The sequence below is a fragment of the Thamnophis sirtalis genome, unplaced genomic scaffold (assembly GCF_051295495.1).
Source record: "Thamnophis sirtalis isolate CommonGarterSnake01/CBP01778 unplaced genomic scaffold, rThaSir2_p1.2 scaffold_6, whole genome shotgun sequence".
Lineage (NCBI taxonomy): Eukaryota > Metazoa > Chordata > Lepidosauria > Squamata > Natricidae > Thamnophis > Thamnophis sirtalis.
This window is the reverse complement of record NW_028261386.1, coordinates 67,742,718-67,767,031: the sequence shown is the minus strand read 5'-3', so window position 1 is coordinate 67,767,031 and position 24,314 is coordinate 67,742,718. Positions and strand designations below refer to the sequence as shown.

Genomic DNA, 24,314 nt, shown 5'->3' with positions numbered 1-24,314 from the left:
CAGAATTAGGTCTTTAGACGCACTGATTCTCACTTCACTATTGAACTAAGTAAATAGTCCTTGAGACTATTTACTCCTTTGATTAGATTCAAGGGTTTCCCTCCTGCTTTGTGCATATATTAGAATAATTTATTAGGTGGAAGTAATGTCAGGGTACATAGAGGACCATTTGAAAAAAAAAAGAAATTGGGGATTTAGTGACAGAAGATTGGCTGTGATGATCTAGAGTGGAGAAAGGCAAGCTGGAAGGAAGTTTTGAGGTGTTGGGTGTAGGAATTGATCAGATTTACACCCCACATTTTATTTTGTACACCCAAAGACAGTCTGCATACAGTAATGCTCTTTCCTCCTATTTTCTACAACAATCCATTAATATGGTTGAATATGGCATGCATTGAGCTGAGAGAGGGTAATTGGCTGTCTCTTAGCTCAGTGGTCTCCAACCTTGGCAACTTTAAGACTTGTGGACTTCAACTGCCAGAGTTCTTCAGCCAGCAAAGCACAGTGGACAGCTGCTGTCTTCTGGGTTTCAGCATGCACATGCGCTCCAGCCAGCTGGTCTTTGCACAAAGACTACGTGGTGAAATCCGGAAGAGAGCAGCTGGCCAGTGTGCATGCAGCAAAGGGAACCCGGAAGTGCAGCTGGCCATGGCGCGTATGCACACCAGCCAGCTGCTCTCTTCCAGGTTCCGGTGCTTCAACTCGCTCTGCACTTTCAGCACTTGGTGCCGAAAAGGTTAACCATCGCTGCTATACCAAGTGGTTCCAAGTTTGGGATTCAGAATCTTCCTATTATTTGGGGATTCTTTATGCAGCATGAAAATAAAGGTGCCCTTTATTAACATTTTGGCTCTGAGGCTTGGCAACCTGCCCTTACACTGTAATTCCTTGGTGCTTAAGTGGTACTATCAAACAGGAAGGGAAGGGAAGGGTTTCTCCGATTTCGAAGAAGTTACTAGTGTTACAAAACAATTACCCAGGTTTGAGCCTTTAAATACTAGCACATCTTTGTATTGGTAATATGTGTCAGTGTTTTACCGCAGGATCTGTTTTTTAAAAACATTTGGTGCCTTTATCTTTTGTGAATTGCAGATACAAATACACAAAAACATATAACATATTTACAGAAGTTATTTCAAAAGAAATAACATTTGAAAATATTGATATTTTCTTAACTTTTAAAAAGTCTGGGTCAGTGGTGGGTTCCGGATCCCGTTCTGGTTGGAAAGGGCCTGGCGTCGTCCACATGAACGTGCGCAGCGCGTGCATGCATCTTACCGCCTCTGCAAGCCTCCATGATGCTCCAGCTGCTCAGTGGAGCATCACAGGCGCTCTACATGCCATGTGCAGAAGCACCGAAGACTTAAAAGACCGGCAAGGAGCTTGGGCGGGCGGGTGGGCCTTCCAGAGCACCATACCGGAACGGTATCTGGTGCCCAGAGCACCATACCGGAATGGTATCTGGTGCCCAGTGCTCCAGGCAGGCTTCGGTACTCCCGTACCTGGGCATACCGCCTGCAACCCACCACTGGTCTGGGTACACAAAGAAATATATTCAGCCATCAGCCAATTTCACTGAAAATCTAAATTGGGAATTCTTCCTGGTAGCATTTTGATTAAAATACAACATTCTCTAATTACCTTTGTCCTCATTTATTTTCTTTACTGCTGAGGGGGAAAACAAATCCAAGAGTTTAAAGTGAGACAGTCATATTGAAGCATCCAAATCTGAAATATAACTACATTTCTTTGTACAGTATAACAACATGAATATGAAACAGGAATTGCTTCTTTTGCCACTTTCAGTTATAATTTAATTGTATAATATGCTGTAGAGTTTCCTCTCCTGCTGTTCAAATAATGAAAAAAACATAAGCTGAGTTTGCAGTTGAGAGGATTTCTAAAGCTTTTCCTCTAATCTCAAAGATTAATAACAGAACTAAAAGTGATCAGGGAAATGTCCTGTTTTACATCTAGTTACTTTACCAATAATGGTAGACAAATTGTTAACTATATGTAATCTATAGTAGATAGTGTTTTGCTAATTGATTATGTATCTTTGGGCTTGATTACAGCAACTATTTATTCAGTAGCCATTGACTGTAAGTTCTGTTTTCTGATTGTTGAATAATTTAATTATAGATGAACTTTGATTTGTGTTGCTCTTCAGTTTATCAGATTTAAGTATATAGATTTTTACTTCAGTTGGAAGTATGAGCTAATGGAGTATGAGTCCTGGTGATGCAGTGGCCAGAATGCAGTATTGCAGGCTAACTCTTCCCACAGTTCGAGCCTGACTGGCTCAAGGTTGACTCAGCCTTCCATCCTTCCAAGTTTGGTAAAACAAGGACCCAGATTGTTGTGGCCAATAGGCTGACTTTGTAAACTGCTCAGAGAGTGCTATAAAGCATTAAGGGTGGTATATACTATAAGTCTAAGTGCTATTGCTACTGCTATTCAATTGTTCTTTTCTGCTTACAGGAATACTTGCTTTCTGGTGCTGATATCATTGAGACAAATACTTTCAGCAGCACTAAAATAGCACAAGCTGATTACAGCCTTGAACATCTGGTGAGAGTTTTGGATTTCTTGCTTGTCAAGGTTGGGTTTTCCTTTGACCAGTTTTGACCAGGCTGGCTGGCTGGGAATCATGGCAACTGAGACCAATATGTCTAGATTGTACTAGATTGGGAAGGGAGGGATGCTTTGAAGCAGCATAAATATTCATGGGAAAAATATAAATTGTGTATAAGAAGTCCATTCGGTTTGTGGTAGCGTGATTTTGATTTGTTTACTTTTGATAAAATATGATTTAGTCTTGGAAATTAGGATTGGACGAACAGGAAATAACCCATAAGGATTAACTCTGTGGCGGTAATCCACCATTCACTTGCCACTCGTGTCTCACTTGATCATTTGCTGAAAGAGCCTCATTGCAAAAACAGCAGTGCTTTGCTTGATTACAGGTAGCCCTTGACTTTTGACCACAATTGAGCCCAACATTTCTGTTGTTAAGTGAGACATTTGTTATGTGACATTTTGCCCCATTTTATGACCTTACTTGCCTTAGTTGTTAAGTGAAACGCTGCATTTGATAAGTGAATGACCTGATTGTTAAGTGAATCTGGCTTCCCCATTGACTTTGCTTATCAGAAGGTCATAAAAGGTGATCACATGATCTTGGGACATAGCAATGGTCATAAATATGAACCAGTTGCCAAGCATCTGAATTTTGATCACATGATCATGCAGATAGTGCAAAGGTGAAAAACTGTCATAAGTCTCTTTGTTCAGTGCTGTTGTAACTTTGAACAGTCACTGAGTGAACTGTTGTAAATCGAGGAGTACCTGTATTCCCAATTTCGTTACTGTGGATATTTGTCCTTTCCCACTACTGTTGATGCTTGTACAATGTTGCTTTGTACTAAAGGTAAAGGTTTCCCTTGCACATATGTGCTAGTCGTTCCCAACTCTAGGGGGCGGTGCTCATCTCCGTTACAAAGCTGAAGAGCTAGCGCTGTCCTAAGACATCTCCGTGATCATGTAGCTGGCATGACTAAACACCAAAGTCACACAGAACGCTGTTACCTTCCCACCAAAGTTGGTCCCTATTTTTCTACTTGCATTTTTACATGCTTTCGAACTGCTAGGTTGGCAGAAGCTGGGACAAGTACCGGGAGCTCACTCTGTTACGCGGTGCTAAAGATTCGAACTGCCGAACTGCCGATCTTTCTGATCGATAGGCTTAGTGTCTTAGCACTGAGCCACCACATCCCTTTGCTTTGTAGTGGGTTTATATAAATTAATCTTTGAAATGCTGTTATCTGGGTGAGGACTTTAAGATATTCGGTTTGAATGGTGAAGATCTTTTTTTGTTCTTCTTCTTGAAAAAAAGCAAACAGATGCCATATCGGCAATGATCGATGTTTGCATCTTTGCAAGACTCTGCCACCTTTCATATCCTGTTGTCTGATCTGAATAGCAGCCAAGACATGAGTGTTTTTTTAATGAATCATCTCCAGAAGGCTGCTTTTAATCCTGTCTTGTGTTTTTAGTTGACATCATTTTCCAGATCCTTGAGATAAATTCATCTGTAACACTGCTGTTTTGGAGGTGATTGTGAATTATAGCAGTGATTCCTTGGGGAGAGGTTTTTCCGTGGACTGGAGGGGGCGTAGTTTTGCCTGTTGACTGTATCCCACAGATGGGGTTTTGCTTATTTGCGCGGCCTGGTTTCTGGCATGCTACGGCCTGGTGCCGGTCCATGAACCAGGGGTTGGGAGCCCTGAATTATAGTGTTAAATGAATAATCCATGGGTTTGCAAATTCTCTGCGTCTTCTAATGAGGCCAAGAAGCAGCATTTTTTCCCTTCTATTTTCAAGAATCTGCTTTGCTCTTTGATCAGGCTCACTTATCCCACTATGTCAGAAATATGTACATCTCATTTTGGCTTAACGCCGTATGTAAATCTTTCTTTGCCCATGTCCTGTCTTTACCCACCTTGATTCATTTCAGAAGTAGAAATTCCTAAAGGTGAAAAAAAATCTGTTTAGGGTGAACTGGCATAATCTCTGCTTCATTTCATTGTCCTAAGATTAGTTATTCGGTCCTAAGATTAGTTATTGCCAGTTGGTCTTTCTAGAGCAGTGGTTCCCAACATTGGGGCCATGCCCCATGGGTGGGGGGAGCAATTTGATTTTTAATGGGGGAAATTTGAACCTTGTTTAAATCAAGTTAATGGCCTTTTAGGCTTCCTCCACATGAGTAGAGTTCACTTTTTGAGTAAAGTAAGAATTATATGTCATGGGGGGGCGGGGGGGGATCAGGATTTTAGAGATGTTTAGGTGGGGCATGACTAAAAAAAGGTTCTGAACCACCGTTCTAGAGTCTAGAGTCTAGACAATCTGAAGACTGTTAAAGATAGGTGATAACATTAGGAGCCTCTGTATAAGATCTTTTCACTGCAGAAGTATAATGGAGGGTTCAATGCAATGCAAATGAAGATTATTGTTTTTTTTTTTTTTTTTTGTATCTACCATTTATCTCCCAATCTGTTATTAGGCTTATCGATTAAATAAAACATCAGCCCAGATAGCTCGAAAAGCAGCTGATGACATTACTGCAGAGACGGGTGAGTAACTTGACACACTGATATGCATTTGTATCATGAGTTATCTAGGCTTGCAAATGTAGTTTTGACTGTGGTTTTAAATCACTTTATTACAATTTTCCTCCAACGAATTTTGAAAAGCACCTAAGAGTCATAGGAGCGGTTACCTAATTTGCTGTCCACCTGGAATTTTGAAATATAATTACCTGTATTTTAGCAGCACTTTTTGATTTTTGTTTTTTTACCAATAACCATTTTAAGTAGTTCTTGATATTTTGAATCTCCCTTTAGTATTTTTATGCCAAGCTAAATTTTCTAGCCCAAGTTCTGATGGCTTTCAGTATTGTGTGAAATAATAAATGCAGTTTGCGGAGCAAAGATGTAATATGATCATAAGGAGGCTGCTGTATTCTGGACCAATTGAAGCTCTTTAAGGCCAATTCTGTTGTAGAGAGCATTTGCAGTAATCTACTCACAAGATGACCAAAGCACCAAGGAAGGTGTGTGTCATGTTGACACATCTGGGAAAATCCGAATCTCTTAATAAATTAGAACTTTGAGCAATACTTTGCCTTGGGCTCTGATTTAATTTTGGATGTTATTTGGAACCCTGACGGTGTGTAATTCTACACAATACAAAGCTGTGAGATCATGGTGCTATCTGCTCTTCAAACAGGAGCCGTGAGTCTAGGAGAACTTCCCAATTGTTTATTGATTCTATGCTACCCTAACGCTAAAGATGGAAAATCACCAGATCCAAGAGGCCATAAAATTTAAAGCCACTCTCTTTTGCTAGATTTACCTGAAGTCTGTTCTTCCCCATTCAGATCCACACATACTTGCTATTAGCATAGAACAGCAGTCCCCAACTGTTCCATCTTGGCGGCCCACAGGGGAGGGGGGAGGGGGAAAAGGGATAGTTTTGTATGAGGGTGAGTACTCACCGCTCCTGCAAACAGAGCTTCGCTCCTGAGCCCAAGTGCCTGTCGCTCACACAAATGAAACTGCACATGTGCTCGCCCGTCGCTTGCGTGGTTTGATTCCATGGCCTCGATGTTGGGGATCCATGGTGTAGAGCTGTGATGGCGAACCTATGACATGTGTGCCAGAGATGGCATACACAGCCCTCTCTGTGGGCACATGCACTGTCACCAGCTGCTCTTCTGGTTTCCGACATGCATCTGATCTTCACGGGCGCCGGAAAATGGCCAAAAAAACAGGCATGCGTGTGCCGGCCAGCTGGTCTTCGGGTTTCTGGTGCTCTGGCTCATGTACATGAACACGCATGCACACGCATTCCAGTTTGGGCACTCAGTGCTGAAAAGGTTCGCCATCACTGATGTAGAACATAGAGAAACATTGCTGCTATAAAAGAAAACCATTACAGAAATATTGACTTTGACCAAAGCCACCCTTAGTAATTTGGAATGGGAACAATATCAGAATAGGTGAAGTCTTAACACAAAGTAAGTAAGATCTCCATGTTTAAGTGTGAAGTCAACATTTTCTTTTACGTTTTTCCTGCCTTTGGACTTTTCTTCTTAAAATGGTGATAATTGGGCTTTTTTTCTTAAAATGGTGCTAAGTTTGTTTTAGGATTATGCTATTATTTTCATAGGCTTCCTATTGCAAAAATGGTAGGAAATGAAAAATATGGCAGTACCATTTTTAGAGCTGAAAGAAAATTCAGTGGCCAATTGTAATTCTGGGGTCACAATTTGCCTATACCTATCTTTGGTGTTCACTTCAGGATTTTGTTCATTCATAACCTAAAACAATGGTCAATATTATCAATTAGTGTATGAAGATCAATAGAAGCAGACCTTTGTACTCAAAAACGGTCTCTCTAGCAAGACATTTTTTGGCAGAATGGATCATCTAATCTCTGGAAGGCAGTCATGGTTTTTCATAATTACATACAAATGAAGACCATAAAATCAAGTGTAGTCTATTATTTTGCATTTCTTTGTCTTACAATCTAAAGCTTGTCATTTAATTATTATCCTTGTGGTTATCTTTGTTAAGGAAGTAAAAGATACATTGCTGGGGCGATGGGCCCCACAAACAAGACCCTTTCTGTTTCCCCATCAGTGGAAAATCCTGATTATCGGAATGTTAGTAAGTATTTCCATTGATAATCTTAAAACGGAAAATGATTATTAATTTGGCTTTACCTGCTTCTGTCAATTTAGTTCTAATCGCAGTTCTGCCATATTGACTCAAAACATTCAACAGTTCTAAAGATTTTCTCACTTTGAATTTTATTTCATGTTTGGCTACAGTTAATAAGTTCATAATTACTGATACATTAAAAAAGCCTCAGGCATTTTTAAAGTAACCTAGCAAACATTTAGTAATATCTGATAGCCCATCTGATGCTAGCAATCTCATGTACTACCTCAAACAATAAGGAACTATAATGCAGGTTTAACTTGAAGCTGAAACTGGAAAGTACATTTTTCATTGTTGTAACTATTTGTTGCTGTGTTTTAGCTTTTGATGAATTGGTGGATGCCTACACTGAACAAGCCAAAGGTCTTTTAGATGGTGGAGCAGATATCATGCTGGTGGAAACCATATTTGATACAGCCAATGCCAAGGTGAGGTTTTAAGTAGAATCTTAGAAGTTTATAATGATTTTGTCCATTCCCAATAATATGTGAAAAGGAAGTCATTGCATATACTAATCAGTGTGCTTTCACATATTCTACTGTATTCTACCGCCATGGGGGTGGTAGAGGGGACCAGAGACACGGGAGAGGGTCGGAGTATCACGGTCGTAACAGGGAGGGGCAGATATGGCGGGGACTTTAGGGCAGGCCATTACCGGGGAAGGAGGATCCGCTACATTATAGAGATCCCTCCTTCCGGCCCTATGAGTCCCACTCCGAGACCAGATGGCGCAAGTAATCAGGACCCTGGACTCAGGCTGCTGTCGCTAAATGCCAGGTCTGTGGTACATAAAGCTCCTCTCATCCGGGACTTAATTTTAGACGAGAGGGCAGACCTGGCATGTATTACTGAAACCTGGCTGGGCCCAGAGGGAGGAGTCCCCCTCGTAGAGCTGTGCCCAGAAGGATTTCAGGTGCTGCACCAGCCGAGAGCCCAGGGAAGGGGTGGGGGTGTGGCTATTGTTATCCGGGAGTCATTAGCTCCTCATAGGGTCCCTGCTCCGGAGCTTGTCGGGTGTGAGTCTCTGCTGGTAAAGTTGGACCTCAAGGGTCAAGTGGGTCTGCTGTTAACGTACCTGCCTCCCAACAGCGTTGCAGCAGCCCTCCCCTCGCTCCTCGAGTCGGTAGCCGAGCTGGCAATTGAGTTCCCTAGGCTGATGGTCCTGGGGGACTTTAATTTGCCGTCGCTCGGTGAACACTCTGATGGGGCGCAGGAGTTCATGGCTTCCATGACAGCCATGGGCTTGACCCAAGTAATTCGGGGCCCAACCCATTCAGCGGGTCACATGCTCGACCTCGTATTCCTCTTGGAGCAGTGAATTTGTGATCTTGGTCTGAGGGGTAACGACATCATACCCCTGTCATGGTCAGACCACAACCTACTGAGGCTTGACTTCCGGAGACCAAACCCCCACTGTAGGGAGGAGGAACCGACCAGGTGGTTCCGCCACAGGCGACTTATGGAGCCGTTAAGGTTCCAGACGGAGCTTGGGGTCATTCCTGATACTTTCGCCCACAGTCCGGTAGAGACTCTGGTTGCTGCCTGGCACTCAGCAGCATCGGAGACCCTCGACCGGATTGCGCCACTACGGCCCCTCCGAGGCGGCGGATCCCGGAGACCTCCTTGGTTTACCGAGGAACTCCGGGAGATGAAGCGCCGGAGGAGACGCCTAGAGCACCTATGGAGGTCCGATAAGTCCGAATCGAACCGAGCAATGGTAACCACCAGCACCAAGGAATACACCAGGGCTCTTAGGGCAGCGAAAAGATCTTATATAGCCACCTTGGTTGCATCCGCTGAGTCCCGCCCAGCCGCCCTGTTTAGGATAACCCGCTCCCTACTGAATAGGAGGGAAACGGGGGAACCCCTGCAGGGCAGAGCTGAGGATTATGCCCAATTCTTAGCGGACAAAATTGCTCGGTTTCGGTCAGACTTGGACTCCATCTCTGCAGTTCCAGCCGAGGCACAAGAGGATGAAGTAGACCACCTCTGGGTTGAGTTTCAGGATGTTGCCCCCGGGGATGTGGACAAGGCCATGAGGGCTGTAAGTGCCTCCACCTGTGTACTGGACCCGTGTCCCTCATGGCTGGTTACTAACAGCAGTGAGGTGACACGAGGCTGGATCCAGGCAGTTGTTACCGCCTCTCTTCGGGAGGGGAACTTCCCCGCCGCGCTAAAAGCGGCGGTGGTGAGACCCCTCCTGAAGAAGCCATCCTTGGATCCAGCTATTCTTAATAACTATCGTCCAGTCTCCAACCTTCCCTTTCTTGGGAAGGTTGTTGAGAAGGTGGTGGCCTTCCAGCTCCAGCGGTCCTTGGAGGAAGCAAACCATCTTGACCCCTTCCAGTCAGGCTTCAGACCCGGTTACAGCACAGAAACCGCTTTGGTCGCATTGACCGATGATCTTTGGAGAGCCAGAGATGGAGGACATCCCTCCATCCTGGTTCTCCTTGACCTCTCAGCGGCTTTCGATACCATCGACCATGGTATCCTTCTGCGACGACTGTGGGAGTGGGAGGCACCGTGCTGCGGTGGTTTTCCTCCTACCTCTCGGACAGGTCGCAGTCGGTGTTAGTGGGGGGGCAGAGATCGACCCCTAGGCCCCTAACATATGGGGTGCCTCAGGGTTCGGTCTTATCCCCCCTACTATTCAACATCTACATGAAACCGCTGGGAGAGATCATTCGCAGGCACGGGATAAGATACCATCAATATGTGGACGATACTCAGTTGTATCTGTCCGCCCCGTGCCAACTCAATGAAGCGGCGGACGTGATGAGCCGAGGCCTTGAAGCCGTTATGGACTGGATGAGGACTAACAAGCTTGTACTCAACCCGGAAAAGACCGAGTGGCTGTTGTGCTTCCCTCCCAACAATTCGACCAGTATTCCATCACTCAGGCTGGGGGGTCAAATTCTACACCCCTCAGAGAGGGTTCGCAACTTGGGAGTCCTCCTGGACCCACAGCTATCCTTTGATCACCACCTGACGGCTGTGACCAGGGGGGCATTTGCCCAGGTTCGCCTGGTGCGCCAGTTGCGACCCTACCTGAATCGGGAGGCTCTCACAACAGTCACTCGGGCCCTTGTGACCTCTAGGCTGGAATACTGCAATGTGCTCTACATGGGGCTGCCCTTGAAGAGCATCCGGCGACTTCAGCTAGTCCAGAACGTGGCCGCGCGAGTGATCGTGGGTGCACCTCGGTTCACCCACATAACACCTATCCTCCGCGAGCTGCGCTGGCTACCTGTCGATCTCCGGGTGCGCTTCAAGGTGCTATTAGTCACCCATAAAGCCCTTCATGGTAGTGGATCTGCGTACTTGAGAGACCGTCTACTGCCAATTACCTCCCTGCGACCAATTAGATCTCATAGATTGGGCCTCCTCCGAATTCCATCTGCCAGCCAGTGCCGGCTGGCAACTACAAGGAGGAGAGCCTTTTCGGTAGTAGCTCCGACCCTTTGGAACGAGCTCCCCGTGGAGATTCGTACCCTCACCACCGTCCAGGCCTTCCGCATAGCCCTTAAGACCTGGCTAGCCCGTCAGGCCTGGGGACAAAGATAATCGCCCCTCCCGAATGATGAATGAATGTTGCTCATTATTTTACTCTATGTTTGTCTACGTCACTGTTTGTATTTCCCTCCCTTGATCCTATGTAAGCCGCCCTGAGTCCCCTCAGGGAAAAGGGCGGCCTATAAATGTTAATAAACCTAAACCTAAAATGAGAGGTTGACTCCCCTTTAAGGGCAACTGAAGTTTTGAGTACTGCTGCCCTATGATTTATTGCAGGGCTGTCAAGCTCACGGCCCGCAGGCTGGATGTGTCATGCGCTGGCCACACCCATACCCGGTTTAGCGAAGGGGAAAAAGTCCCAATACGTCACATGATGCCACTGTGTCCAAGCAAGTTTGACACCCCTGGTTTATGGTATTGGAAATTCAGATTTGGAAATCTATGCCATGAAATTAAAAAAAAAAGTACTTTTACCTTAACTAAAGAGAAGTCTTAGAAATGGAACTAAAAAAAGGGACCCAATTATCTTTTATCTGTTTTCTGAAATTCTTGTACAAAGTCAAGATAGTATAGTGAAGCAAATAGAGTCAAACCTGAATCTTTAGTCTAGTTTGCATTAGAGATAAGGTTTATAACATGGGACATTCCTTAATCTCTCTCTCTGAGCCTTGAAGATCTCTGTGAAGTTCATACTCCAGCCTGACTGAAGCTTTAATTTGGGATTTAAAATAAAGTTTGAGATATATTGCAATTTCTTTTTATATTTACCAGTGTGTTCTCTGTGCTGTGCTCAGTTGAGTTGAGGTCTTATTAAGGCATCTTACCTGATTCAGTTTCTGTATGGACTTTCAGGGTCTATTTTGTAATGAATCCTGTAATAGAAGACACAGATCAGCGTGTTTCTTTTGGTTGCAAATGTCCAGCAGGCTCCACTCTGGTTTGCATACTTTCCTTGACTGTCTGTATGCATGTTTTGGAGCAGGATTGAGCTGTACACTTTCATTAGTGGTAATTTATCCTCTTTCTCTTCCATATCTGTGAAATGAGAATTTCCTAGAGTAAAAAGAATTAATTTATCATGATATTTTCATTGAACAGGCAGCTCTCTTTGCTCTCCAAAAGTTATTTGAAGAAGAATATGAACCAAGACCCCTGTTTGTGAGTATATTCTAATTATACTTAAAATTATCCAGTTCTTCTGAAAAAGAGTACATTCCCTTTTTTATACAGGAGTTAATATAATCAAGAACAGTGTGTTTTGGAAACCTCACATATTGTGTGTTAGCTTGCTCATTTCAATATGTGCTTTATAATCATATTAAATGATAATAAATGAATGACCTGCCATATAGAGCAGTCTGAAAATGTCCCCCTCAATAATATTACCAGTGTGCCAAATTATAAGAATCTTGCCTAGCCTCCTAATTATCTTCCCTTGGAAGATGCCAGCCTTGAATCCCGAGTAATTTTCACACTAAGTTATGGCTTCATTAGCCGATAAAGTTGAATTGTGGGCTTAGCAACTGTAACGTGTGGCATATTTTGTCTGTTTTACATGTCTGAAAATATTTTAATTCCTGCCCAGAGTCTCTGCATACTAAAAATACATATAAATAATAATATTGCTCAGTGTGCAGTTCTGTGCAGTTAACTCAGAGGGTAGCTGTGGCTGAGTCTTGGAATGCCCCTCTTCTCCCCAGCTGCTGCTTTTATGTTTACTGTTTTAAATGTGCTGCGGTCCAACTGGGAACTTCAGTAGCAGCTGAAAGCTTCCTAAATCTTATTGATAGCTTCCTGTTCCCCACTGCTCCATACAGATAGCAGGCAACACCTCCTTCTCCTGCCTAGAGCAGCCAGCCTGCCTAGTACAGGTATGGGTAGTTGGATGTTTTGACAAGATAGTTACATCCCATCTATCCTTGATTGAACAAGGTGCTTTTGGAGGGGGTTGTCCTCTGCACCTTGTGACCTGAAGCTGGGAGATGATAATTCAAGTAGGGAACATCTGTCATTGATTAAAGGAAGAACAGGTATTTAACACATATATTCTCCACAGACTCTTGGCACTTGATCCCCCAAATTATTTTGCTGACATGAGGGCATTTGGTGCACAAGGATAGCAAGGGAAAAACCAATCATTTTGCTTTTATAAGCTTGTGATATTTTTAGGGCACAATGGGTAGGCTTAATGGAGAAGAACCTGATATGTACAACAATTCAGAGGATAGTCTGTTGAACTGATATCGCTGCTACTTTTGGTTCTGCTATATGTTATTGTTTCCATAGAGACCTTAAGTGGTTTTCATGTGGTTTTGGGGGGGTAACGTGAACATATGCACTGTATACCAGATTAGAAATGTACCCCTAATTAAAAAAAGGCTTGCTATGTTTGGAAGAAATGTCAAGCTTCATAAGGATAGGAATAAAAGATAGATGAGGAGAAAGACATATTCTCATACTGCTATAGAAAATGGACCGTTTTTTTTAAAAAAAATCCCTATTTGAGCAAAATCATTAAAATTCGTTTTGAGTATTGAATACAGATTAAAAATTTATCCTGATGTGCTTTTTGGATAGAGCGGCCCTCTCCAGGTAGTTCCCTTTAAGGTGAACTGAAGCTTCAGCCCAGGGGTGGCTGGGGTTTGTGGGTATTGTAGTCTCCCATCCCCCCCCCAATGCATATAAGGGATCTAGATATTGTGCTCCCCAAATAAAGAAGGGATTTGAAGAAAGATGGGGTAGGGGGAAAAACAGCTCACTCACTTCCAATTTTGTGGCAAGTCCGATGTTTTCCACAGAAGCATTAAAGTTAATTTCAGTTTAGCATGTGTTATTGCTCTGTTTTTAATGTTGTTGTTTTTACTTTCTCTCTACTCTTCTCCTTGTGGTCCATAGGTATCAGGAACTATTGTCGATAAAAGTGGCCGTACTCTCTCTGGGCAGACTGCGGAAGCATTTGTCATCAGCGTATCTCACAGCCAGCCCCTTTGGTGAGAAAACAGACACCCTGGATATGCTTTAGAATAAGCATTGCAGCTGCAGTAGATTCTATAACCATTTTGCTAAAAGAGATTCCCAAAGAAGGAGCTTGCAGGGTCATTAATTGCTGCTGTTGCTCAGATTACCCACAGTCTAACATCACTGGCTTTTTTTCAGAGAAATCATTAATTTCAAAGGATGCATTTCTCCATGGAAAAATGCAGATATCTGGAGAAATCAAATCCTGCCAGGCCTCTCTCTTAGTATGGTTTCTTGACTGCTGAAAAGGGATTGGTACACGCACACATACTCCCCAAATTGTCTTATAAGTGCTCAATATACCAACTTTTTATCCACTTGCATAATCTTGATTTGCTTGGTGATTTTCTTCCTTGTCCCCTATAGTTTGCGCATTGGATATGATCCCAAACAGATCTGCAGTTTTCCTCCCTCAGTCTGTGCCTACAGCTTGACAACAGTTAATAAATACCGCCAAGCAGATGAGTACTTTAGGTTTACCAGCTGAAGAAATTAGAACAGCTGCTTTGTTTGTCCCTGGTTGACAAAATTTGTCACATCTGGTAAAGTTTGGAAATGCTTGACGTGAAGCTCTACTGCAGTTAATTCATCTCATTACACAGATGCAGTGCAGCAGTTACAGGCTAAAGTCTGCTCTTCCTCTCTGTTTTTGTGTCTTGGGAAAATGACGGATCAAAAAGGAGAAAGCAAGAAGGAATAGAAAATCTGTAAAGGAAGGCTGGTAGGAAGATAGATGGAATGCTGTAATGGGGCAAAGAACCTAAAGTGACAAGGGAGCTCTGATTGGCGAGTTAAAAAGCGAGTTAAAAATGCAAGTAGAAAAATAGGAGCCACCTTTGGTGGGAAGGTAACAGCATTCCATGCGCCTTTGACATTTAGTCATGGCGGCCACATGACCATGGAGACGTCTTTGGACAGCTCTGGCTCTTCGGCTTTGAAACGGAGATGACCACTGCTCCCTAGAGTCATGAAGGACTAGCACATATGTGCGAGGGGAACCTTTACCTGTATACTATTTGAATGACTTGCAGCCACATATACCCTTGCTATATTTTCGATTCTATCATTGTATGCCTTTGTGAAGCAGTGCCGAGATCATTGATCTTTTGTACAATTGATGACAGCCAATTTTATAATTACTCCAGGTTTTAAAAGTGATATGGATTATGTAGAAAAAAGTAAATGTGGAATGTATGCATGTATTGAAGGGTACATATACAGCTGCATACAAAAATGGGGATATTTCTGGTCAAATAGTATGTTTAAAAAAATGCTTAAGTGAGCAGCGGAAGATTACATAATCTTTGTGTGGTACAAAGCTAAACATTCACTTTTTCTCCAGATTTGAATACAGTTGTGTTTATAGATTCTGAATGAGAAAGAGTGAATACAACAAGTGAAGAGGTTTGGACAGCTTTCTAACTATTACTTTGTAATAGCTGGATGACATCCTTTGCAAAAAGAAACAACTTCACAATATTTCCTCCAGCCAGTTAAGAGTCTGTTCTTGCTTTTGAATGTGTTCCCTCATTTTTACTTGCAAAAACTCTTTTAGCTCAAAAATACTCTTATATCCCCCTGGGTACAATTTCATGTTTGAGATTTCTCAGTACTGTTCAAGCCTGGGGTCAATGAACACTGTTGAAAAACCATTACCTTTTCTTTTATATATAGTTCATGGTTGATTGAAAGTATCTATCAGATTGTTGTCTTGCTAGAATCTGATCTCTTTTCAGCTTCAGTGTCTTTCCCGACTGTGGAAAGTAATTTCTAGGATATATTTAATCTCTTATGATACTCTTGGCTTCTACAGATACCCAGTGCATAATAGAATGTTCCTTGTGCTTAATTATTGTCTTGTATTGTGACAACTGTCCTAGGTAAATTATTAGTCCTTGCTTAACACCTAGCAATTTCATTGCTAAGCAACGATGGTTATTAAGTTAGATATCACATAACCAGGATGGGACTTATGATCTCACTTCTGCCACAGTTGCTAAGCCAGTAGCCCATGGTCATTAAGTGAGATATCACATGACCATGATATGAGATTTTACTGCCAGCTTCTCCATTGTTGGAAGCAGATTGTGAAGTGCACAAATAGAAATCACATGATCACAAGACACTGCAATTGTCATAAACACCCGTCGGTTGCAAATTGCCTGAATCTTGATCACCTGACCAGGGAGGTTGCTACGATGGTCATAAGTGCAACAACTGCTTGTAAAGTTACTTGTTCAGCACCATGGTAACTTTCAGTGGTTGCAACATAGGACAGTTCAGTGAAGACTAGCTGTATAGCTGTACTATATGCTGTGGATAATTACTCTACAGCTAAACCTCTCAGTCGGCTATTTGCAGTGGTCTGTGAGTTCTTGTTTAGCAGAGCTCATATAACCTTCATTGCTGACTGAATCAAAGATTGCTGCTTCTTAGCAGAAGAATCTCTGTCTAAAATTGAATCAAAGATTGCATAAACTTCCCCATGGATTATAAAAAAATGTAAGGTCAATGACTTCAATGGCTTATTTTAACAATATTACAAGAGTGTCCACTGATAGGACTGTCAATTTAAACAGAACAGTTTTTTCAGAAGCTAACAGCTGCTGCAATATTTTTTAGAAGATGCAGTATTACATTGAAATATATCTTTTACCTTTTGCATTGCAGTGAGCAAAGCACTATTAGGTATCAAGACGGCCACAGGCCTTTTTTTTAAATGAAAAACTCCACCAGCAGTCATAACTGCAATCTGTCTGAATCTTCCTTCAGTAAGTATGTTCTTGCAATAAGCAGCCTGCTGAGAGATTGTTAAAGCTTAATCTGAACTGGAAGTGCAGGGAATCACCGCCTCATAAGAACTGAAGCCATAAATTCAATTTTACTTATTTTCACATGAGGAAAAGCTTCACTCTCTTCTTTTCTTCAGTCATCCTAAAATCTCTGACCCTGCTTGTGCTTTTTATCATTAACAGCTGTAGACTGAGGGAGGATTATTGTTTTCCTCCTGTTTTTATAGCGTTTTAAAGACTCACACTCCTTGGTAAGGTGAGGGAGATGCCCATTTTCTATATTATATCTATATTTTATTATTTTTCTTTTTATTCTTTTTATTTCTTTTATATGGTGTGTTTATATCCTTGTAAGCCACCCTGAGTTGCCATGTGTGAGTAGTTATAAAATATACATTTTATAAATTAAATAAATAAAGATTAGTAGTCAAGATTAGTTTCCTGTTCGAACAAATTGTATTTAAGGTAGCTCTTCTTCCAACCAAGACTTCAATTCCAAGAATTCTGAGCAGTACTTATGCTGAATGGGGAATTTTGGGAGTTGACACCCCACCTTGGAGGATTTCTAGCTAGAGACAATCGTGTTAGAGACAGGTGGGCAAGGCATTTTGTTGTGAGGGGCATGTTTCTCCTGATCAGCTCCTTGAAAGCTTCAGAGGAATTGCAGCTGCTCAGTTTTCTTTGGTAGTAGTGATCACTGGGCATGTATAACCATGCCCAGAAAGCCTCAGGAGGCCACTGAAGAGGGAGCCTACAGGGAACTTTCATGTGGCTTCTTTGCAGTTGACATATGTGAATCCAGAGCTTGATGGAGGCTTATCTTCTACAGACTTGTTTTTGTTATTTTACGTAGTTCAATAATGTTTTCACCTTTATTCCTGACTAGTTACTAAATTAGCTTTATGCATAAAGAATCTCTGGCAACTCCAGCAAGCAGCTGCTGCCTAGGAAGCTAATCACTGATGATGTTAATCTTTCTTATTCTAATTACTTATTTAAAGATTTATATGGCTGCCAATCCTAAGCAACTTTTTCTAGCTTTGAAGGTTGAAATTGCAAAATACAATTGAATTGGGAAGTTTATATTTCACTCTCTGTCCCTGCCCCCTCCCTTTTGCCTTTGGTTTTAATGTTTGTTTTTAACTTGGTATGCTTTAGCTTTTATGTAAATAAATAGATGGTAGAGTTTACACTACTTGAAGATCTGTTATTTTTAGAATGTCCCCTATTTAGAATTTATCTTTTTGCTAAAAGAGTTTAATCTACTATCTGCAGAAGTAGTGGCATTTGTATTATCTCCCACTGTATGTTATTTTTACAGTTGCAAGAAAAAGTATGTGAACCCCTTGGGATTACATGGAGTTTTGCATGAATTGGTCATAAAATGTGCTCTGAACTTCATCTAAGTCACAACAATAGACAAACACAGTCTGCTGAAAATAATACTACACAAACATTAGATGTTGCCATGGTTTAATTGCACATAACATGTAAATATTCACAGTGCAGGGAGGAAAAAGTATGTGAGCCCCTAGCCTAATGACGTCTCCAAGAGCTTATTGGAGCCAGGAGTGAGCCAACCTTGACTCCAATCAGTGTGATGATATTGGATGTGTTGCTGACAGCTGTTCTGCCCTTTAAAAACACACACCTGTTGTGGGTTTACTGGTTTCAAGAAGCACTGTCTGATGTGAACCATGCCTCACAGAAAAGAGCTCTCAGAAGACCTACGATCAAGAATTGTTGACTTGCATGAAGCTGGAAAGGGTTACAAAAGTATCTCCAAAAGCCTTGATGTTCATGTGTCCACGGTAAGACAGACTGTCTACAAATGGAGAAAGTTTAGCACTCTTGCTACTCTCCCTAGGTGTGGTCGTCCTGTAAAAATGACTGCAAGAGCACAGTGCAAAATGCTTCATGAGGTAAAGAAGAATCCTAGAGTGTCAGCTAAAGACCTATAGAAATCTCTAGCACATGCTAACATTTTTGTTGACACATCTACAATAAGGAAAACATTAAACAAGAATGGAGTACATGGGAGAACACCACGGAGGAAGCCATTGTTGTCCAAAAAAAAATATTGCAGCACGTTTGAAGTTTGCAAAAGAGCACCTGGATGTTCCACAGCACTACTGGCAAAATATACTGTGGACAGATGAAACCAAAATTGAGTTGTTTGGGAAAAACACACAATACTATGTGTGGAGAAAAAAAGGCACAGCACACCAACCTCAAAACCTCATCCCCACTGTAAAACATGGCGGAGGGAGCATCATGGTTTGGGGCTGTTTTGCTGCCTCAGGGCCTGGACGGATTGTTGTCATTGATGGGAAAATGAATTCCAGAGTTTATCAAGACATTTTGCAGGAAAACGTACGACCATCTGTCTGCCATCTGAAGCTCCACAGGGGATGGGTGATGCTACAGGACAATGACCCAAAGCATACAAGTAAGTCAACACAAAAATGGCTTCAACAGCACAGAATACGTCCTCTGGAATGGCTCAGTCAGAGTCCTGACCTCAACCCGATTGAAATGCTGTGGCATGACCTTAAGAGAGCGATTCATACCAGACATCCCAAGAATATTGCTACACTGAAACAGTTTTGTGAAGAGGAGTGGTCCACAATTACTCCAGATCGTTGTGCAGGTCTGATCTGCAACTACAAGAAACATTTGGTTGAGGTTATTGCTGCCAAAGGAGGGTCAACCAGTTATTAAGTCCAACGGTTCACATACTTTTTCCTCCCTGCACTGTGAATGTTTACATGTTATGTGCAATTAAACCATGGCAACATCTAATGTTTGCGTAGTATTATTTTCAGCAGACTGTGTTTTTCTATTGTTGTGACTTAGATGAAGTTCAGAGCACATTTTATGACCAATTCATTCAAAACTCCACATAATCCCAAGGGGTTCACATACTTTTTCTTGCAACTGTATATCACTCCTCTGAAAGGCGTTCAAAGTGGTTTGTAGAAATAATAATTAAACAGATTTCCATAAAGCAAACAATAAAGCAACGAGCTTGCAATAACTTATCAAAATATTTGGATCCTCCAAAATTTCGTCTGGTCCCAAAATATTCCATTTATGTAAATCTCATCTGGATTCTTCAATTAGGTGTCACTGGTTTTAGTCCACCACAATGCTTTTTACATACCATACTATGTATCTCTACTCCTACATCTAGATCCCATTTCAGCAGAAAATTGATGACTTACCACATTTATGGCTGACGAGTAATTTGATTGCAACATACTTAAATGATAATCAGTAAGTGCCCCTTTGCTGGATGAGTTCAAAACAATCATCTATTAGGAATGCTTTAAACTGGATTTCTGCATAGGCAAGGAGTTGGTCACATTTCCCTAAATGCCTACTTCCAAATGTATGGTTTTGTGATTAAAACAAACTTGACTTTGTTGTATTCTCTTTTGTATTTGCAGCATTGGATTAAACTGTGCTTTGGGGGTAGTTGAAATGAGACCTTTTATTGAAGCAATAGGAAAGTCTACAACTACTTACATCATTTGTTATCCCAATGCAGGTATGCATAGATTTGTGTGAATTCAGCCCTTTCACAACAGTTGAAACAATAGGTGCTATGAAAGCATGATACATACTGTATATCTTGTATAGGTGCCATTAGCAGCATTAAAATGAATTACTATGCTGAATAACTTGTCAAAATGAATTACTATGCCGAATAACTTGTCAACCTGTCAGACGTGAACCATTTATAAAATTTGGGGTGAATGGACTTTCTTTGTTAGGTGCTTGTTTTTTTTAAACAAAAGTTTTATTGTTTGGGGTTGTACCATGTGACAGATGAGCAGTGACCATTAAAATTAAGTGACTTTAGTCTATGGCAAAATGGGCATACTTAAATGAAATCAGAGGCTTGAAATCTTAAACGTGGTATGCAGATATTTTCAGTTTTAGATTTGTGGTCAAATGTTTTTCTTTGAGATAAAATTGTGAATAAACTGTTGATAAAATTAAATAGTTTCCTTTACAAAAAAAAAAAGTATTTTTTGCTTTGTTAACTTGTGCTAAGTCTGTTCTTACATTACTATGAAGGAAAAACTTCAGTAAGAGAGTTGCCTTCAGATAATTCAAATGTTTGCAGGTTTTTTGTTCAAAATGTTATAGTGTTATTGACTGCAGTCAAGACATTTTTCTTTCCATTTATAAATGTCAAAGATTTATAGAATTGAATGTATTTTTCAGGTCTTCCTAACACCTTTGGTGGTTATGATGAAACGCCTCAAGTGACTGGCAAGCACATTAAAGTAAGAGTATTTTCTTGTGAGATTTTTTTTGTTATAGCGAAAAATGATTTGTATGTTAGTTGGTTAGGTTTCTTAAAAAAACACCTTACTGTAAGCTATGTACTTAGAGTTCAATAGTATAATAATTTAATGGTAACAGCTTACAGACAACTGAGCAGGAAGTGATAGGTCTATAGCCAAGCTAGTTTCCAATTGATACAGTTGGTGAGGGGTGGTCTCTGATTGATTCTTGGTTTGTGCCTGATCCTCATTGATTTTTTTGGTGATAATGGTTCCTGATTGGCCCTTTTTTCATTTGGGCTTCTGATTGTTCATTGTCTGATTCCTGATTGGTTCCTAGTTTATGCTGAGTTCTGATTGCTTACTCTAAGTGGTTGATTCTAATTGGGTGTATATCTAGGCAGCTTTCTGATTTTCCCATTTTTGGGAGTTGATTTCTAGTTGGTTCTGCTTTTGCGCAGGCTTATACTGATCATTTCCTCAATTGAAGCTGTGGGCAAAGTTTCTTTGATTTGTTGGTTGTGGCCACTGTCATCTGGTTGTGGCCAAGGGCAGAAGAGTGAGTTTCCTATGGTTTTAATTAAGGAAGAATCAACCTAGCTATAAAGACAGAAATAAGTCAGTCTTTGCCTCTGAAGCTGCCAATTACTTCTGGGGAAGAAATGCCAACTGAAGATAGCTCTGTTGACAGTGGAGACAATGACTCTGGCGGAATAAATAGCCGGTAAATGGACTGATTCTTCCTCTTTAGATAAGGAGAAGGCTTGGGATTGCCCACAAATGCTCCAGATAGTTACTCCTTGCGAGGAGATCACAAAACAGTGGCCTTAGGCAGCTTTAGAATATTGGGAGATGAGGAAATGACTGCCCAAACCACAGTTTGACATCTTTCCAAATGACACTGAATTCACATGCTTCATTTTCAGATCCCTTTTGGAAGTTGTTTGTTAACTGCTTTTTAAATTTTAGATACCTTCAGAACAACTAATGTTATAGACTAGTGTGATTGGACACACAAGGAATTTGTCTTTGGTGCATATGCTCTCAGTGTACATAAAAAGACGATACATTCATCAAGAATCATAAGGTACAGCACTTAATGATAGTCATAGGGTACAAATAAGCAATCAATATCAATATAAATGGTAAGGATGCAAGCAACAAAGTGCAGACATAAGTGGGAGGAACTTTTGGAATGTTATAAACAAAGTAAGGGTCCAAATGGATTTGAAATAAGATTTTGTAACTATAAGAATCCTTATCATGGGAGAATGTGATTGTTTTGGATTCTTAAAAGAAAATAAGTTGGATAAGATGGACTTTGAATGTTGGAAACAGAATAATTTGACAGTGGATCTAAAATGTTTGAGGTTAATCTGAGAGTGGATTTATAAAAGACAGGCTACAAGAATGAAATAGAAAAAAGATGCTACATTGAAACTGGCTGATGAAATGACAAATCCAAAATAATGATCTGATAACCTTCCAACATTAAATTTACAAAAGATACTGTTAAAGCTTTGAAGAATTTTCTGAGCAGGGACAAAGAAAAAAATGAAATCAAGTTCTAGGACATTAGTCGAAGGGACTAATCAAGATTATTAAAAATAAAAGAATGTAAAGTTGGTTTATTTGATCAACGTTAAAATAGATCTGTTGGTATCTCTGGTAACCCTTAATGGATTTTTGCTGACTAGGTCTTTTTAAGAGATAAAAGATTGGATATGAGAAGAAGAGATCATATGTTGCAATTTGAGAGAAGGTGATGCTACTAACATTTATTTGTTGTGATGAAGGGAAAATGATTTCTTTTTATATTTACTATTTTTTCTTCTTTTTTCCTTCCTTTTGCACATTTCCCCTTTCTTGTTCTTAGTTTATATTAGCTTTCATCTTTTTTATTGTAACACATAATAAAATTACTATTAAAAAATGAAAATGTCAGACACAGTTGCTAACAAAATTTCAAGAATTTTCTGCCTACCTTATGGTTACTAAACCCCGAAGCTCAACACTGCCCAATAGTATAATAGTTACTTATGAGCTGGCAGACATGCCTAGGATTATTGTGTGAGACCTTTAATGAGTAATCATACAAATCACAAATTTGTCTACAGGAATGGGTATCAAAAAATCAAAATGGTGGATGCAAATAATGTAATTGAAGCCCTGCCCCTTTTATATGCCTTGCCGTGCTGCAATAGCCATCATCTTGACTTTTTGATAGATTTCTGTTGCCTCCCAATAGATATCCCTGACAATAGTGGGTGTTATTCTCAAGTAAGTAAATATAAATCTGCAAATGTGCTTTACTATTTCTAGATGTTCTGCAATTCTAAGATACTCTGGTGTTGATCAGAAATAAATCATGTAAGTTGTATCTGGTATGCGCATGCGCGGGTTTGGAATGGCGACCGGGCTTTTTCGCTCCATGCAAACTTGGCGAAAAAGCACCGGGAAGCCTCCAAACGGACCGCAAAATTCCTGGAAAGAGTCCCTGGGAGAGCCTAAGATCTGCGGAACCCAAAGGACCCGAAGAAATCCGGAGGCTTAGCGTTTCCTCACAGCGGCAGCCCGGGTCGCCCAGCTGCGTGGGGACGGCGGCAACGGCGGCGCGCGGCGGCGATAGCGGCGCGCGGACGTTCGGCGTCTCCCCTTACCACCTTTGGATCCCTGGGAGCCCCTGGTGCTGCCTGGTGAGCCCCCTGGCCATTTATCTGCTGGCCCCTGGTCCTACCAGTCGCCCCTGAGCAGCGGAACAGCAGCTGCTGGAGTTAGAAGGAAAGCGTGGAGGAAAGCGTGGAGGGAAAGATGGCGGCGCCAAACAGCTGACTCACAGCATTTACATCTTTACATCTTCCTTTCCTGGCCAGCTTGTTTGAACTTGCTGGAGCCGAGTGACTGTGACTGTGACTGTGAGCCCTGGTGACTAGTGAGCTGAGAGGGGTTAATTTTCAACTTAGCTTTTCATCTTAAAGAAGGGGGCTGTCTGAGGCTGCATTGAAACTGCGGAGTGACGGACTGAATGGTTGTGGTTGCTGCCGGCCCAGATGCCCCCCCCCCCCTCAGATCTATCTTTGCTCACCCTACTATCTGTTACCTATCCTACTATTTATTATCTGCTGCCTGCTCCTGCGGCCCCTAGGAAAGATCTGGCCGTCCTAGGCTGACTGGTGTGCTTACCCGGGCAGGGAAGAGGACGATCTTTGAACTGGGCCCTACGTCGTTGTAACCTCCTCCGGACTTGCCCCCGGCTTACTTAACCATTAGGAGGAGTAGGATTGTGGCTGAGCTGGCAGGGAGCGATAGAGGATGGCGGCTGCAGCGGCGAGGACTGAGCCCCGAAAACACCAGTACCTTCCCCTCCATCTGCTAGAGTGGCACAAGTCAGCCTCGAACTCTGGCCCCCTACA

The 24,314-nt window shown here is 41.7% G+C and overlaps 1 protein-coding gene across 1 annotated transcript in view; it reads left to right on the top strand.

Annotated features, from left to right (window-relative positions):
* Positions 1 to 24,314, top strand: part of MTR (5-methyltetrahydrofolate-homocysteine methyltransferase) — an 88,783-nt gene that overhangs the window by 6,336 nt on the left and 58,133 nt on the right. The window contains exons 3-10 of the mRNA XM_087718054.1: positions 2,482 to 2,571; positions 5,063 to 5,132; positions 7,137 to 7,229; positions 7,605 to 7,711; positions 11,895 to 11,954; positions 13,692 to 13,786; positions 20,056 to 20,156; positions 20,840 to 20,901. Coding sequence (XP_087574180.1) covers positions 2,482 to 2,571; positions 5,063 to 5,132; positions 7,137 to 7,229; positions 7,605 to 7,711; positions 11,895 to 11,954; positions 13,692 to 13,786; positions 20,056 to 20,156; positions 20,840 to 20,901 — 678 coding nt within the window. The remainder of the gene's footprint in view (positions 1 to 2,481; positions 2,572 to 5,062; positions 5,133 to 7,136; positions 7,230 to 7,604; positions 7,712 to 11,894; positions 11,955 to 13,691; positions 13,787 to 20,055; positions 20,157 to 20,839; positions 20,902 to 24,314) is intronic.